Here is a 15,664-nt window from a genome sequence, read left to right on the forward strand (position 1 = left end):
GTATACTGGTACTGAACAATTACATAAATGGATGACAGATGGTGGGAGCCACATTTTTTCACTAAGTGGGAATTTACAGAGAGACTAGGGGAGGAGTATCCATGTAATAATGGATTAAAGTGGGAGCTCCCTATGAACTCATTTAGTTTAATATAAATACAGATTGTGACATACAGGTAGAGTTACAGACATAGGTATATAATAGGTTAATATACACAAGTATACTTCCTTGCTCAATCAACTAAGAAGACCTAGAATTAAGGCCACCCCAGTAGCAATCAGCACACCTAGCACCTGGATCTTGATTTCTAACGCTATTTTCCAATAGAAGGAGCCAAGGCTTCTTGAAGAAATGATTAATTATAGGATTGAAACAGGAAATACAGGTATCCCTTGCTTTTCAAAAGTTTGCTTTATGCCACTTCACTTTTACAAAAGACCTATAAAAGCACCTGGTTTTTGCTAATGCAAAAGAAATCTGGAAAAAAACAAACAAACCACTTTTATGGAAAAAGGTGAAAAGCAAAAATAGGATGGCATTTGTTTTGCAGCAAGCAATTTTAAAGGCAGCAGGCATCCCAAGCAGAGGAGGGAGAAAAGCATAACCAAACTCCCTCCCCAGTAACTATACTCAGGATATCAGCATCAAGCTGACATAGCTTTGAACTGTGTCTAAAAAGCATCTGTGCTTCATCTAAATTTATTGTGCATAACCGTTAGCAAGATGTGTCCTAGGGAAACTGTTTCTTTGCTTTACACTGTAGTGGTTTATGAAAGGTTTCATAGGTACACTCTACTTTCATAAAGCAGAGGAAACCTTTACACAAAATTAGCCTGCACAGACACAGAAAATAAACTTATGGTTACCAAAGGTGGCAGAGGCGGTGGAGGGATACATTAAGAGTTTGGGATGAGCATATACACACTGAATTCAAGTGAAATGAAGTGTTAGTCACTCAACTGTGTCCGGTTCTTTGTGACCCCATGGACTGTGGCTCACCAGGGCTCCCTCTGTCCATGGAATTCTTCAGGCAAGAATACTGGAGTGGGCAGCCATTCCCTTCTTCAGGGATCAAACACGAGTCTCCTACATTGCAGGCAGATTACCATCTGAGCTACGAGGGAAGCCTCAATATATGCACATTACTAAATATAAAATAAAGGACTTTATATACAACAATATATAAAACAGATAACCAACAAGGATCTACTGTATAGCACAGGGAACTATCATCAATATTCTGTAAAAACCTATATAAGAGAAAAGAATCTGAAAAAGTATATGTATGCATACAGTGTATACACACACACAACTGAATCATTTTGCTCTACACTTTTCTGAAAACTAATACAACACTACAAATCAATTATATTTCAGCTGAAAATTTTTGAGCAAAAAATTTAAAAAACAAAGTGGGGGAAAAAAATGAACCTGGAGCATTTTCTTAGCACCAGAATTAACAAACATGCAAACAGACAAGATCAACAGCAAACCCACATTTAAGGGTGTGTGTCAAAGGAGCACAGGAGCCAATCGAAGTCAACTAAAAGAGCTCCCAATTGCCAGGGTCAGAACAATTTAAGCAAATAAGGTAAGACTGCATTATAACCCAAAGTATAAAATAAGCACCTGTAAGTCCATCCTGATACAAACTGAAATGAATAAATAAATAAAGGAAAAGAGACCACTCTCTCAATGCAAAAAATTCTAAATAACTGGAGCAAATACCCTGTCCTCAAAGAGTGTGTGATCCCCTGGCTCCTTATGTGTGGGAGGAGCTTAGTGTCTTCTTAAAAGAGTACAGAAGGGAAGTGGGGAAGAGAGTAACTTTGCAGTGGAGAACATGACAAACACTACATCAGCCAAGCAGTCATGACCGGCAGCAAAATCACATGTCAAGGTGCTTCTCGGATGGTCCGCTGGCTGAGACTCCATGCTCCCAATGGAGGGGGTCCGGGTTCAGCCGCTGGTCAGGAAACTAGGTTCCTTATGCCGCAACTAACAGTTCACGTGCCACAACTAAAAGATCATGCACGCGGCAGTAAAGACCAAAGTCCCATGTGCTACAGTTAAGACCAGGAGAGTCAAATAAACAAATAAAAATATTTTTAAAAAGAAAAAAGTAAACTCTCTAAAAAATGAAAGAAATCATGCTGATAATATGTACTCTTGAGATGTTGTAATGGGGCTTTATCTATGCAACCTTCCTCACAAAAACATATAACCTCAATCTAACCTTGAAAAAAAAAAATCAGAACAACTCCAATAGAGGGACATCCTACAAAATGTTTGACCAGTACTTGGCAAATGTGTCATAGTCCTCAACAACAAGGAGAATCTAAGAAACTGCTATACTCAAAAGTAGTCTGGAGACACAACTAAATGTATTTGGGTGGGATTCTGGAACAGAAAAAAAGGACATTAGTTAAAAACTGGGGAAATCTGAATAAACTAGAGACTTTACTTAGTAATAATGTGTCAATACTGGTTCATTTATTGTAACAAATACAATATACTAGTATAAGATGTTAAGAAACTGGGTCTGGGATATAGAGAACTCTCTGCAAACGTAAAACTGTTCTTAAAAATAAAGTATTTTTTAAAGGATGCAAAAATATATATCATGTACATTTTAATCACAAGAAAGCCAGAGTGGCCATACTAATAACAGGCAGACTTGGGAGCAGAGATAAAAAGAAATATTTCATAATAACACTAAAAGTTAAATCATCAAGACACTACAATCCTAAACATGTATATGTCTCACAAGAGAGCATTAAAGTACATGGAGCAAAAACTGACAGAAGTTAAAGAAGAAATAAACAGATTCATAACTAAAGAGGATTCAACACTCCTCATTCAGTAATGTATATAACAGGTACACAGAAAATAAGAAAGATACTTAAATTTGAAAAACACTATCAACTAACTTCACACAATTAGTATTTACAGAATACTCCAACAACAGCAAAATCCAAAATCGCTTCAAGTACATATAGAACATTCACTAAGATAAAACATATGCTGGCCCATAAAACAAGCCTGGATAAATTTGAAAATATTATAAAACATACAGAGTCACTGTCATTGCTCAGTCATGTCCAACTCTTTGTGACCTAATGGACTGTAGTTCCTCTGTCTATGAAACTTCCACGTGAGAATACTAAGGTGGGTTGCCATTTCCTCCTCCAGAAGTCTTCCTGACCCAGGAATTGAACCTGAATCTCCTGCAGTGCGGGCAGATTCTTTGCTGCTGAGCCACAGGGGAAGCCCATATGAAACACACAGAATATGGAATCAAATTTCAAGACCAAACAACACTCTTCTACGTCATCAATAAATCAATGAATCAAAAAAGAAACTGTAAGAGAAATTAGAAAGTATTTTGAACTAAATAAAAATGTGCGTGTGTTCATCAGTCCCTTAGCTGTGTTCGACTCTTTGCAACTGCATAGACTGTAGCCTGACAGGCTATCTGCCTATGCGATTTTCCAGGCAAGAATACTGGAATGGGGTACCATTTCCTACTCCAGGAGTTCTTTCCAATCTAGGGATTGAACCCACGTCTCTTGTGTCTCCTGAACTGGCAGGCAGATTCTTTACCACTATAACAGAAATCAATTTGTGAGATGAAGCTAAAGTAGTGTTTAAAAGGAAATTCTTGGACTTCTCTGGTGGTCCAGTGGTTAAAAATCCACCTGCCAATGTAGGGGACATGGGTTCTATCCCTCATCTGGGAAGATTTCACAAGTCACAGGGCAACTAAGCCCTGTGTGCTACAACCACTGAACCTGTACTCTAGAACCTGTGAGCTGCCACTACTGATCTCCCAAACCCTAGAGCTCAAACTCCACAAGAGAAGCCATTGCAATGAGAAGCCTGTACACCAAACTATGGGACAGGCCCCACTCGTCGAAGCTAGAGAAAAACCATGCACAGCAACAAAGACCCAGCAGAGCAAAAAATAAGTAAATAAATGAATAAAAATTTTAATTAAAAATAAAAAAGAAAATTCTTCTAAATTTTACCTATTTTACTAATTATATTAGAAAAGAGGAAAGTTTTTCGATCAGTAATCTAAGTGTCCACCTTAGGATGCTAGAAAAAGAAAAGCAAATTAAATCAAGAGTATGTAGAGGAAAAAATAAAAAGAGGAGAAATCAATAAAATTGAAAATGGACAAGCAATAGAAATCAATGCCTCTAAGTCAGGAAAAAATCAGGAAGCAGAAATTACCAATGAGAAATGATCATTACAATGAAAGAAAGCAAATCATTAGACATTTAAAAAATAATAAGAGAAAGTTCTAAACACTTTCATGCCAATATATTCAACATAGATGAAAAGGACAACTTTTTCAAGACACACGTTACCAAAATTGACATAAGAAGAAACAGAAAATCCAAACAGTCCAATAGCTATGACTTGCCAACAACCACCAAAGTAGCAAAAGGCAAGGAAGGATTCTTTCTTGAGTCACGAGAGGAAGCATGTCCCTGCCAACACCTTGATTTTAGACTTAAGATTTTCCAAAACTGTGAAAGAATAAACCTGCTAATTAAATCACATGGTTTGTGGTTATTATGGCTACTCTAGGGAAACTACTACACATGTTAACATTCTGGACACAGTGGAATAAAAAATGTTATTAAATTTAATGACAGTTTTTGTTACATCTTAGTGTGGAGCTACTAGAAGACTTAAAATTATACTCATGGCTTACAATATTCTTAGTGAACATCTTTAACCTAGCTACTGCAATAAGGCAAGAAAAAACTAAAGGAACACTGACTGGAAATGAAGAGGCAAAATTGATTTTCTCTGCAGACATTATGATTATATACTAAGAAAATCCTAAGGGGGCTTCCCTGGTGGCTCAGTGGTAAAGAATCTGCCTGCCAATGCAGGAGACACAGGTTCGATCCCTGATCCAGGAAGATCCCACATGCCATGGAGCAACTAAGCCTGTGCACCATAACTACTGAGCCTGTGCTCTAGAGCCTGGGAACTGAAACTACTGAAACCCGCATGCCCTAGAAATCCTGCTCCACAAGAGAAGCCACCACAATGAGAAGCGCACGCACTGCAACAAGGAGCAGCCCCCACTCTCTGCAACTAGAGAAAAGCCTGTGCAACAATGAAGACCCAGCACAGCCAAAAATGAAATAAATAACATTATTTTAAGAAAAGAAAATCCTAAGGAATATACACAAAAGCTACTAGAACTAAAAAGTTAATTTACAGACTTCCCAGTAGTGCAGTGGACGAGAATCTGCCTGCCAGTGCAGGGGACATGGGTTCAATCCCTCGTCCAGGAAGATTCCACCTGCCTCGGAGCAACTATGCCCACGCGTGACAACTACCAAAGCCTGTGCACTCCAGGGTCATCAAGCTACAACTACTGAGCCTGTGTGCTGCAACTACTGAAGCCCATGTGCCTAGAGCCTGTGCTCCACAACAAGAGGAGCCAGCATAGTGAGAAGCCCACACAACACAATGAAGAGTAGCCCCCACTCACAGCAATTAAGAGAAAAGCCCCTGCAAAGCAACAAAGACCCGGCGTAGCCAAAAATAAATTTAAAAAAATTTTTAAGTTAATTTAGTAAGACAGACTACAAAGTTAACTTTGTATTGCATTTTTATATACCATCAAACAACTGGAAAAAGAAATTTTAAAATACAGTATCATTGACAATAGTATCAAAAAACAAGAAATACCTGGGGATAAAATGAACAAAATATGAGCATGACCTATAAAATGAAAATCATAAAACACTGAAAAAAAAAACAAACTAAAGATATTTAAATAAAGAAAAGTTATGCCATGTTAAAGTACCAGAAGAAAAAAATAATTTTTTAAAAAAAGTACCAGAAGACTGTTATTGAGACGTCAATTCTCCCCATCAGGGCGTTTTGTAGAAACTGACAAGCTTATTCTACAACTTATAAGAAAATGCTAAGCATGTAAAGTAACCAAAACAATTTTGATAAGAAAAAAAAAACGGTAAAAAACAAATACTGATTGCAAGATTTGCTATAAAGAAAGAGCAATGAAGACAATACAGTAATGGTATAAGGACAGACATTTAGACCAAAGGAACAGAAAAGATCAGAAACAGACCCACAGTCAAAAAAAAAAAAAAAAAATAGAAAGGAAATCAGACTGCACATAACCTTCAAACTAGTAAGAGGGACCAATATGAAGCAAGGGAGGGAGGGGAGGAAGGAAGAAAAATTAAACTCTACAGAATAAAATAACAAGGTGCTAAGATAATAACTGATCTCTCTTGATCTAACTAGAGAGTGTAATCAGAAAAGACCTCTCAGGAGAATGCCCTGGCAGTCCAGTGGTTAAGACTGAGCGCTTTCACTGCTGTGAGCCCGAATTAAACTCCTGGTTAGGGAACTAAGACCCCATAAGCCATTCTGCATGGCCAAAAAGAAAGAAAAGAAAAGAAATGGAAAAGACCTCTCAGAAAAGGAACAGGTAAATGGAATAGTACATACAAAGGCTCTGAGGGAAGGAATCTAAAAGTAGGCTGGTGTGACAGGTGCCCCGTAGGCAAGTAGAGAAGCAGGGCTCCTCAAGCAGAGGAAAATGTCTGCATATTTTCAGTTCTACCCACTTTCTTTCATCCCCACCACTGCTGTTCTCAATTCTCATGTAGATGCCTACAAGATCTTCTAGCTGATGAACGTGCAGCCTCACTCAAGCTGCTTTCCCTTCACTATTGAGCCAGATACTGAAAACCTTAAAATCATTAAATGACTCCCTGTCCCCTACAGTGTCTATGGTCTTAATTTCCTATCTGACTTTTAATACTCTTCAAGACACAGTCACTCCTTACCCCTCTAGCTTACTCCCCACTTCCCTTCAAAATAACCCGTGCCCCAACACTAAATTACTTGCATTTTAATAAAGTCCATCACATTCTTTCATTATTTGGTGCCTTTCACATCTTTGAGTTTTAAATCAAATGCCTTCTATGTAAACTATATTTAATTCACGCCAAAAATACCTAGGTATTTCTCTCTGCTACAACAGCACCGTTTGCTCTGTTCCAGATTTGTCATGATGTGGATGCTTGTCGACAAGACTAGGATGCTTATCCTGCTAGACTTTAATAGGCAGACTGTATGTTATTCATGTTTTTATCCCTAGCAGATAGCATAGTACCTATTTAATAGAGACTTGTTTCTACAATTAAACAACAGAGACTCCTAACATGTATGCTTTCAGATTCTAAGCATCCCGAAATTAAGAGACAAAGGAACCACACGTACACAATGACAAATGAGAGTCAAAGAATCCTTTTAAATATTTCAAAGATTTAAAAAAACCCATAAAATGACTATTCTGTAAGTCAAATGATTATAAATCTGTATTTGCAAATATTAAATTTGGCTGAAATGAGGTCCAGTTAGAAACATTTATGCCCCACAATATTACCTTGAGAGTTAAGAATTTTATAAGAATTTTATTATATTGAAAAATAAAACAGACTTATTGGAGAAACTTGCAGCAAATCAGTAACAGAGACTTACGAATTTATATTTTGATCTCTACCCAACAAATTCAAGTCACAGATGCACATCTACAGTTTTCACCTTGCTTTCATTCCTCAATCAAATACCGTATCGTAAGAGCCCTCATGACCCACTGCAAAGGAAGTACTACAAAGAATGACTACATTTTCAAACGTTTAATGTGGACTGGACCATCATACTAGCAAAAAGATTTCATTATAGCATTATTTTAAGATGGAAAAGGTGGAATTACTAAAATATTAAAAAGACAGAATACTGGTTAAATAAACTATGATAGTAAACTTTGGACTACCACTATACAAAACCATAAAATATAGCAGTATGTAGCACCATGTTAGTTTTCAAATACCACACAAAGAGAATTCTATTAAATTTACTCATATGTATTACATACTGACATAAATTTAGAAAAAATTTTAAGTATAAAAACTACCTAATTTCCCCCCACAAATAACAATAAATAAATCTATTAATTAAAATTTAAGTTTTAAATTTCAAATATGAAGTTATTGGATTTTGGAGTTTCCTACAATCTGATGCTAAAGATTTACCATTTTTTTTTTTTTTTTTTAAGATTTACCATTTTATACCAGCTATACTATACAAACTCATTCCCCAAGTTTTAATTCTTTCAAAGGATTCTCCAGTTCCAACAAGGTGTCCCATTACTGCAAGTATGTCAAACTGACTATTTATTTATCTATTTATTTATTTCAAACTGACAATTTTAAAGAGGAGGTACAACTTCTGGTACCAGCATACAGAAGACAAAATTTTAATTCATGTACTATAAAAGCTTATTTACCCTTACTATCTAAGTTTCAGAAAATAGATTATATTGGAAATACAAATTAAAACAAATTCCATCTGCAAATCAAGAAGACGAAATAAGACAACCTGCCACTGACTCAGCTTCTTTTTCACTTTACAACCTGTACTTAAGTTGCAAGAATAAGACTGAAACCTAACTTTCAAACTGAGCAGCAAATTCAATGCAAAATCAGTATCTGTCTTAGCAGGAAACTCCAATGAAAACACGAGATGTTTTGGTCTCAATTGGAAGAGGAAAGGTGCCTCCTTGGGTTATTACTATGCAAAATCCCTTGTCTATAGCTACAAACTGGCTTTTATTGCAGATACTTAACATGTTTCCTTACAGCGCTGCCTCAACCAAATAACCTTCCAAATCTGGCACTATGAATTGTTACAGCTTACACACACCACTGCAGTCCCTTGTAATTTAAAACATTTGCGTTTTAAAATCAGTCTCCACACACCAATTCTACTGCCAATCTCCCCAGCTGAAAGCTCCAGTTTAAACTACAAAATACTATACTTACTCTCAACAACATAATGCACTCATTTACAAATTACACACGAGTAAATGACTCCAACCTTACAGCTTCAAACTTTCTAACATCGTAGCTTTTCCATCATACAAGTCTAAACAGTAGTACAGTAAGTGAGGTACTACGGCGAAAGTGAACAGCCATATTATCGGTAAATAATATAATCCTGATCAACTATTCGGCAAAATGGCCACAGAAGACACCAATGGGGGAAAGTGTGGATCGAGTTTGACATTACCAGAAAAACGAGTCAAAGCAAGTTTAAATGAGAAGCAGATTAACCTCATGAATACAAATCTAAGTTCATTTTTGAGTTCCAGTCTCACACCAAGAAGCAGTTTATCAAATTTTCAACAGTAATACAGGGCAAAAAATAAAAGCGAGGGGTTTTTTTGTCATGGTAAGACTGATAAATAGGTATCCTTCAGTGCTGAGATGAAGTTTTCCTTCAGTTTTGCTCGTGTCACGTGTACACATAAAAATCCTACAATTCTCTTAATTTCGGAAAGCTTAATACACATGATCACCTCAAATGTAACATTTATTGAAAACTTAGCGCCTTAGCACTAACATTCTCTCCTTACCACACCCTTCCATCTTCTAAACCAAGAGACCGGAAGGGAAAACCTACTCCTATCTTAAATTAGGGTCTGCCGAGAACTTCTTAACGCGAGTTCGCGCACAATTAAGCTGGTTCAGTAAATCAATTACCCCTACTACAAGACTTGACAATTTCTCAGAAGCATAAACACAGACAGCCGAGGGCTTATTACTGGAGATGACTCTTTTACTCACGTTTGCACAAGTAACTTCGGTAACTGACCTAAAATTTCCAGTTAAACAAACAGGTAATGGGGGGGGGGGGTCACATTGTTTAAAAATTGGGTCATTTATTCATCCTGACGAGGCACCATCTTTCAGAGGGAAAAATCTATGAAGCAGAAAGCCGGGGGAATGGGAGGGCAGATAGATGATAGCATCTTCAATGTAGAAAAGTTACAGCTCTTTGCAAGAGTCAGCATTAGGGGCTCATTAGTTGGTTTTATTTGTGTTTAGTCACTTTCCTAAAAGTCATCGCCAACAAAGAAGCCCTGAGGATCGGCAACAGTAAGGCGGAGATGTCCTCAATTCACCTGCGACACCTGCCCAGGTCCCCAGTTCTCCCCCCGACCTGGCCCCAGACCCCTCTCCAGACCCCGGATCTCGGCTCTTCACCCACTCCGCCCCAAAGCCCTCGAGAACCCTCGTCCCCGTCCCTCCCCCCCGCCCCCACCCAGGCGGGGTCCCCTTGGCGGTCCCCAGTGCCCAGACCCCTCGTGCTTCCTTCCACAGCAGTGGCTTCCCGAAGCCCGGGCGGCTGCGCGGGGAGGCCCTTCCAGGCGGGGCCTCTCCGCGCATCATACCCCGCAGGCTCCTGAGGACTCCCCGCCCCCGCAAGCCGCAGAGAAACTAGGCCGGGAATGCCAGCCCCCGCCACTCTCCGCCTCCCGGGCGACCCCCCGCAGGCCGGCCGTCGGAACTCAGCCCTCCGAGTCGCTACCTGCCCAGCGCCCTCCCGGCCCGGAACTCGGGCCGGCCGGCGCGCGGCGCAGGGTTCCTCCGCCAAAGGTCCTCTGCCGCCCGCTCACCTGCTGCCCGATCTTCCTTCAGCGCCACCCGGGCAGAGTCCTTTCCTGGGGCATGAAAGCGCCGGCTTCGGGCCTGGCCTCTCTCGGCAGAGCAGGGCGGGGGACTGGCTCCGGCGGCCACCGCCGCCTGGTCTGCGCCTGCGCCGGCTCCCGGGCTGGGTCTCCAGGGGCGCCTCCTGCAGCGAGGGGTAACGGCAGGGAGCGCGAGCTTGCGCCGGCGCCTCGGCTCACCGGAGGCCGGCCGTGCGGGCGGCGGGTTGCCTAGGAGCTGCGCGCTGCACTGCCGCCCCGACAGCTGACGGCCATGTTTCTGTTCCCTTTTTCTCCTTTCCTCCGCCTCCTTCCGCCCCTTTCCATAGAACAGCACTTTCCTTCCCCCACCCCCCCACTCCCGCTCCCTTTCCTACTGCGGGGGCGGCAAAAAAGGGCGTGGGGAGGGGCGGGGGAAAGGAGGGCGCGGGGGGCGGGGCAGCGCCCGAGCCCCGCCCCCGGAGAGGGCCGAGGCCGCAGGGCCGCTGCTCCCCTCCCCCACCCGCGACCCCCGCGGGGTGCCCGGTCCCACTGTCGCCACCCTGAGAGAGCACCTCCGCCGCGTCCGTCCTGCGCATCCCGAGCAGAAACTAGTCAGGGAGAAGAGGCTCAAGGCACCGCTTCGCGCCCCTTCCTGCGGGGCTCAGACTCGCTGTTTGGTGAGGCTTTATTGCCTTGGCCTCGGGCAGGTGGCGGCTGCTCCTTTCGGGCTTTTCACAGGCGGGGAAAGTGACGCCGAATCGCTCAGAGCCACTGAAAACACTGTCGAGAGGGATACGGGCCTCTGGGCGAGAAGCTTCCTTCTCGGGGTGGCAGTTGAAATTCCCACGTTTGACTGGGGGCCTCCCGGACAGGAGAGAGCCCCACCGACTGTGGCTTCCCGAAGCCTTTCCTGGCTGCCGCGCCCCTGGAGCGTCTTAGAACGCGCTTGGTGTCGCTGCCTCGACTGAGATTAGGGGATGGGAACTCGGATCTTGAAAATCTCTCGTTTAAATAATCATCCCACTCCCGCCTCCTAAGTAAGTGTAGCCTCCATATATATTCGGCTGCATGCATGATCGGTTCCCTTAATGCAAATTATATGAGATGTTGTAGATTACACCCTGAAATAATTATGTATATGCAATTATATATACATGAAAAAATAGCTAGTTATTCAGGAAGAAGCAAATGGTTTAAAACAAATTGGGAGAACATTTTTACCTTCTGGACAGAAAAAAAAAGTGGCCAGTGACTTCATAGATTCCGTGGCAGGTCAGAATTAGAATTGACAAGATTTGTGTATATCTAATAAGTATTCACACACACAATAATCATTTTCCAGAAAATTACTTTCTCCTTTTAAATCTGTTTTTTGACTTTTTTTTTGCTGAGAAGTATGAGATTAAACTTTGATCATGAGGGCCGTATTGACAATTTATTTCCAACGTTTATTGCATATATGGGGTGCAGAAACTATCTCCCTGACCATGTTAGCAGTAAGAGTTGATTCAGTAGAAATGCACAGCAATAAAAATGTCTTATTTAATACTAGGTTGGAGTCATTTTGAGCCTAGTGGTAACCAGTCATTGACAGTGACTATCTGGTCAAAAGTTTACAAAGGAACTAATACTTCAGAATTAGTTTGTGAAATTCTTGTCCTTCCATACTAGGCACTTACCTGGTGGATCTGTGGTTAGGAAATCCATGCTTTCACTGCCAAGGGCCTGGCTTCAATTCCTGGTGGGAAAGCTAAAATCCTGTAAGCTACACCTGCAGGACAAAAGAAAAAAAAAAGGTAACTCCTCCTTTACTGAGTGTATCTGGATTCAGCATGTGAACCTTAGCATTCTGCAATGCCAAGTTAAATGACAGTGTTTACAGTTGCAGTAAGAGAAGGTATCTTGGAAAAATGGAGACTAACTTGTGTGATATGTTGTTTATAAACTATCTGCTTCAAGAGAATCATTAAAATATATTTCATATAATGTCTAGAATTTGCTTCAGAATAATAGTGGGAGCAGGAAGGTGAGTAGGGGTTGAGGTAAAATAAAATTGGACATTATGTTGAAGTGCAATGATTGGTACTTGAGGTTTCCTTATGTTCTCTGCATTTTATGTCATTTTGAAATTTTATATTAAAAAGTTGTTTTAATTATTTCATGGAATTTCAGAGATGAAAAGAGCTGAAGGGAATCCCTATAGAGATTGTCTAGTCTAATTAACTCATTTAATAGATGGGAAAACTAAGGCCTAGCAAAGTTTCTTAACTTACTTATTAATAGAAGTCTCCCAGGCTCAGCTTTGGTGATTTCATAGTTGAGTAGGAACTGTGGTTGACAAACAACTGCAGTTTGAATTGTGGGTTTGAACTGTGCAGATTTACTGATATGGGGATTTTTTTCCAATAAGTGCTTGCTACAATACTATAAGATCTGCCAGTTGGTTGAATCCTCGGTTGTGGAGTTGCAGATATGAAGGGCTGACTGTAAAGTTTTATGCAGGTTTTAGACTACACAAGGGGATTGGCACCACTAACCCATGTGTTGTTCAGGGGTCAACAGTATTAAATTCATGGCTCTTTATTTTCCCAAACAGAATAACTTGCTCCAGATTTTCTATAATCCATACCTTGTAGATTAATAGATTATTTCGCTCCAGCCCCTCATAATGAATTCTCAAAAACATGGTGTTTGAAGGCCTGGTGCCTGTAAGCACTCTTAGTTTATTGTTTTAGAAAGAGTTTTTAGTAAGAATGTCATCAACAAACACTAGATCTGCTTTATTCACATGATATCTAAATGACTCAGTGTGTTCCGCTCTCCACAGGGAGCCCCAGCACACTCTTCTCTTTGTTCTCCACTCCAGTATCTTATCTGGCTGGAGACTCTGTCTCAACTTTATCAGTAAAGGCTCATCTAGAGTCTTTTGGAGTTACTCAGCACATTCTTTATATAACTCTCCCCAAACATGACTGATATTCCTAACAAATTGTCCTGACCACTGATCAAAAAAGTAGATGTATTCTTTATTCAAAAATTAATTTTAAAAAGCATTTTATTATAGAAAACAATGAAAATTATAAAATACAAACAAAAATAGGAGTGTAATGAAGCCTCTGTACCCATCAGTTCAGTTCAGTTGCGTCCGACTCTTTGTGACCCCATGCACGCCAGGCCTCCCTATCCATCACCAACTCTGGGAGTCCACCCAAACCGGTGTCCATTAAGTCAGTGATGCCATCCAACCATCTCATCCTCTGTCGTCCCCTTCTCCTCCTGCCCTCAATCTTTCCCAGCATCAGAGTCTTTTCCAGTGAGTCAGCTATTCACATCAGGTGGCCAAAGTATTGGAGGTTCAGCTTCAAAATCAGTCCTACCAATGAACACCCAGGACTGATCTCCTTCAGGATGGACTGGTTGGATCTCCTTGCAGTTCAAGGGACTCTCAAGAGTCTTCTCCAACACCACAGTTCAAAAGCATCAATTCTTCAACGCTCAGCTTTCTTTACAGTCAAACTCTCACATCCGTACATGACCACTGGAATAAACCATAGCCTTGACCAGACGGACCTTTGTTGACAAAGTAATGTCTCTGCTTTTTAATATGCTATCTAAGTTGGTCATCACTTTCCTTCCAAGGAGTAAGCGTCTTTTAATTTCATGGCTGCAATCACTATCTGCAGTGATTTTGGAGCCCCAAAAATAAAGTTAGCCACTGTTTCCTCTGTTTTCCCATCTATTTGCCATGAGTGATGGGACGAGATGCCATGATCTTAGTTTTCCAAATGTTGAGCTTTAAGCCAACTTTTTCACTCTCCTCTTTCACTTTCATTAAGAGGCTCTTCAGGAGACACGGGCGGCGGCCCTCGCCGGGGACCCTCCAGCGGGCCCAGGGGGTCAAAAGTGCCTCAATCCAGCACGTGCATACTGAGGAGAGTTAATGAATTTACTATGAAGCACGGAAGCAGATAACGCCAAAGAACAAGCAGTAATTGGTACACATTTAGTGAGAGGGGCGGCCTTTCCTTCTCCCACTGCTGCTGAGATGGCAGAAATTAGTCGAATTCAGTATGAAATGGAATACACCGAAGGTATTAGTCAGCGAATGAGTGTCCCGGAAAAATTAAAGGTAGCACCACCAAATGCTGACCTGGAACAAGGATTTCAAGGAGTTTCAAACGCTAGTGTGATTATACAAGTTCCAGAGAGAATTGTGGTAGCAGGAAATAATGAAGACATTCCACTTTCAAGACCAGCAGATCTTGACCTTATACAGTCAACTCCCTTTAAGGCTCTGGCTCTAAAAACAGCACCTCGTGTGCTCACACTGAGTGAAAGACCGCTAGATTTTCTGGATTTAGAAAGACCTGCTCCAACCCCTCAAAATGAAGAAATCCGTGCAGTTGGCAGGCTAAAAAAAGAACGCTCTTTGAGTGAAAACGCCTTTCGCCAAAATGGACAGCTGGTCAAAACTGACTCCATACCTGTGTTGTGTGGTGGGTCTGCTGCCGCCACTTCTAATCCTCATCATGACAACGTCAGGTATGGCATTTCAAATATAGATGCAATGATTGAAGGAACTTCTGAAGACATGATGGTTGTAGATGCAGCTTCATTAAGACGACAGATAATCAAGCTAAATAGACATCTACAACTTCTGGAAGAGGAGAACAAAGAACGGGCTAAAAGAGAAATGGTCATGTATTCAATTACTGTAGCATTCTGGCTGCTTAATAGCTGGCTCTGGTTTCGCCGCTAGAGGTAACCTCAGCTCTCAGAAATATTGTCTCAACAGCTGGAAATATAAAGAATTTGCAAACTTCAAAAAAAAAAAGACTCTTTAGTTCCTCTTCACTTTCTGCCATAAGGATGGTGTCATCTGCATATCTGAGGTTATTGATATTTCTCCCAGCAATCTTGATTCCAGCTTGTGCTTCCTCCAGCCCAGCATTTCTCATGATGTACTCTGCATATCAGTTAAATAAGCAGGGTGACAATATACAGTCTTGATGGACTCCTTTTCCTATTTGGAACCAGTCTGTTGTTCCATGTCCAGTTCTAACTGTTGCTTCCTGACCTGCATTCAGGTTTCTCAAGAGGCAGGTCAGGTGGTCTGGTATGCCCAT

General features: G+C 41.1%; 2 protein-coding genes across 4 annotated transcripts in view; one reads left to right on the forward strand and one right to left on the reverse strand.

Moving 5' to 3' along the window:
• DENND4C (DENN domain containing 4C) overlaps positions 1–10,862 on the reverse strand; it is a 109,114-nt gene extending 98,252 nt beyond the window's left edge. For both annotated transcript variants that reach the window (XM_065908257.1, XM_065908256.1), the window contains exon 1: positions 10,527–10,862. The gene's annotated coding sequence lies outside the window, so the exon portion shown is untranslated. The remainder of the gene's footprint in view (positions 1–10,526) is intronic.
• A 3,694-nt stretch (positions 10,863–14,556) lies between these two features.
• Positions 14,557–15,372, forward strand: LOC136148646 (mitochondrial fission factor-like). 2 transcript variants are annotated; one of them, XM_065908311.1, is made up of 2 exons: positions 14,557–15,029; positions 15,081–15,372. In XM_065908311.1, the coding sequence occupies exons 1-2, from the start codon at positions 14,584–14,586 to the stop codon at positions 15,295–15,297; spliced, it is 663 nt and encodes a 220-aa protein (XP_065764383.1). In that variant the 5' UTR covers positions 14,557–14,583; the 3' UTR covers positions 15,298–15,372. The 2 variants fall into 2 exon arrangements, with proteins under 2 accessions (XP_065764383.1, XP_065764382.1); XM_065908310.1 differs by having other exon boundaries at positions 14,557–15,372.
• Positions 15,373–15,664: the final 292 nt, after the last annotated feature.

This window comes from Muntiacus reevesi, chromosome 17 (assembly GCF_963930625.1).
Source record: "Muntiacus reevesi chromosome 17, mMunRee1.1, whole genome shotgun sequence".
NCBI classification, from domain to species: domain Eukaryota; kingdom Metazoa; phylum Chordata; class Mammalia; order Artiodactyla; family Cervidae; genus Muntiacus; species Muntiacus reevesi.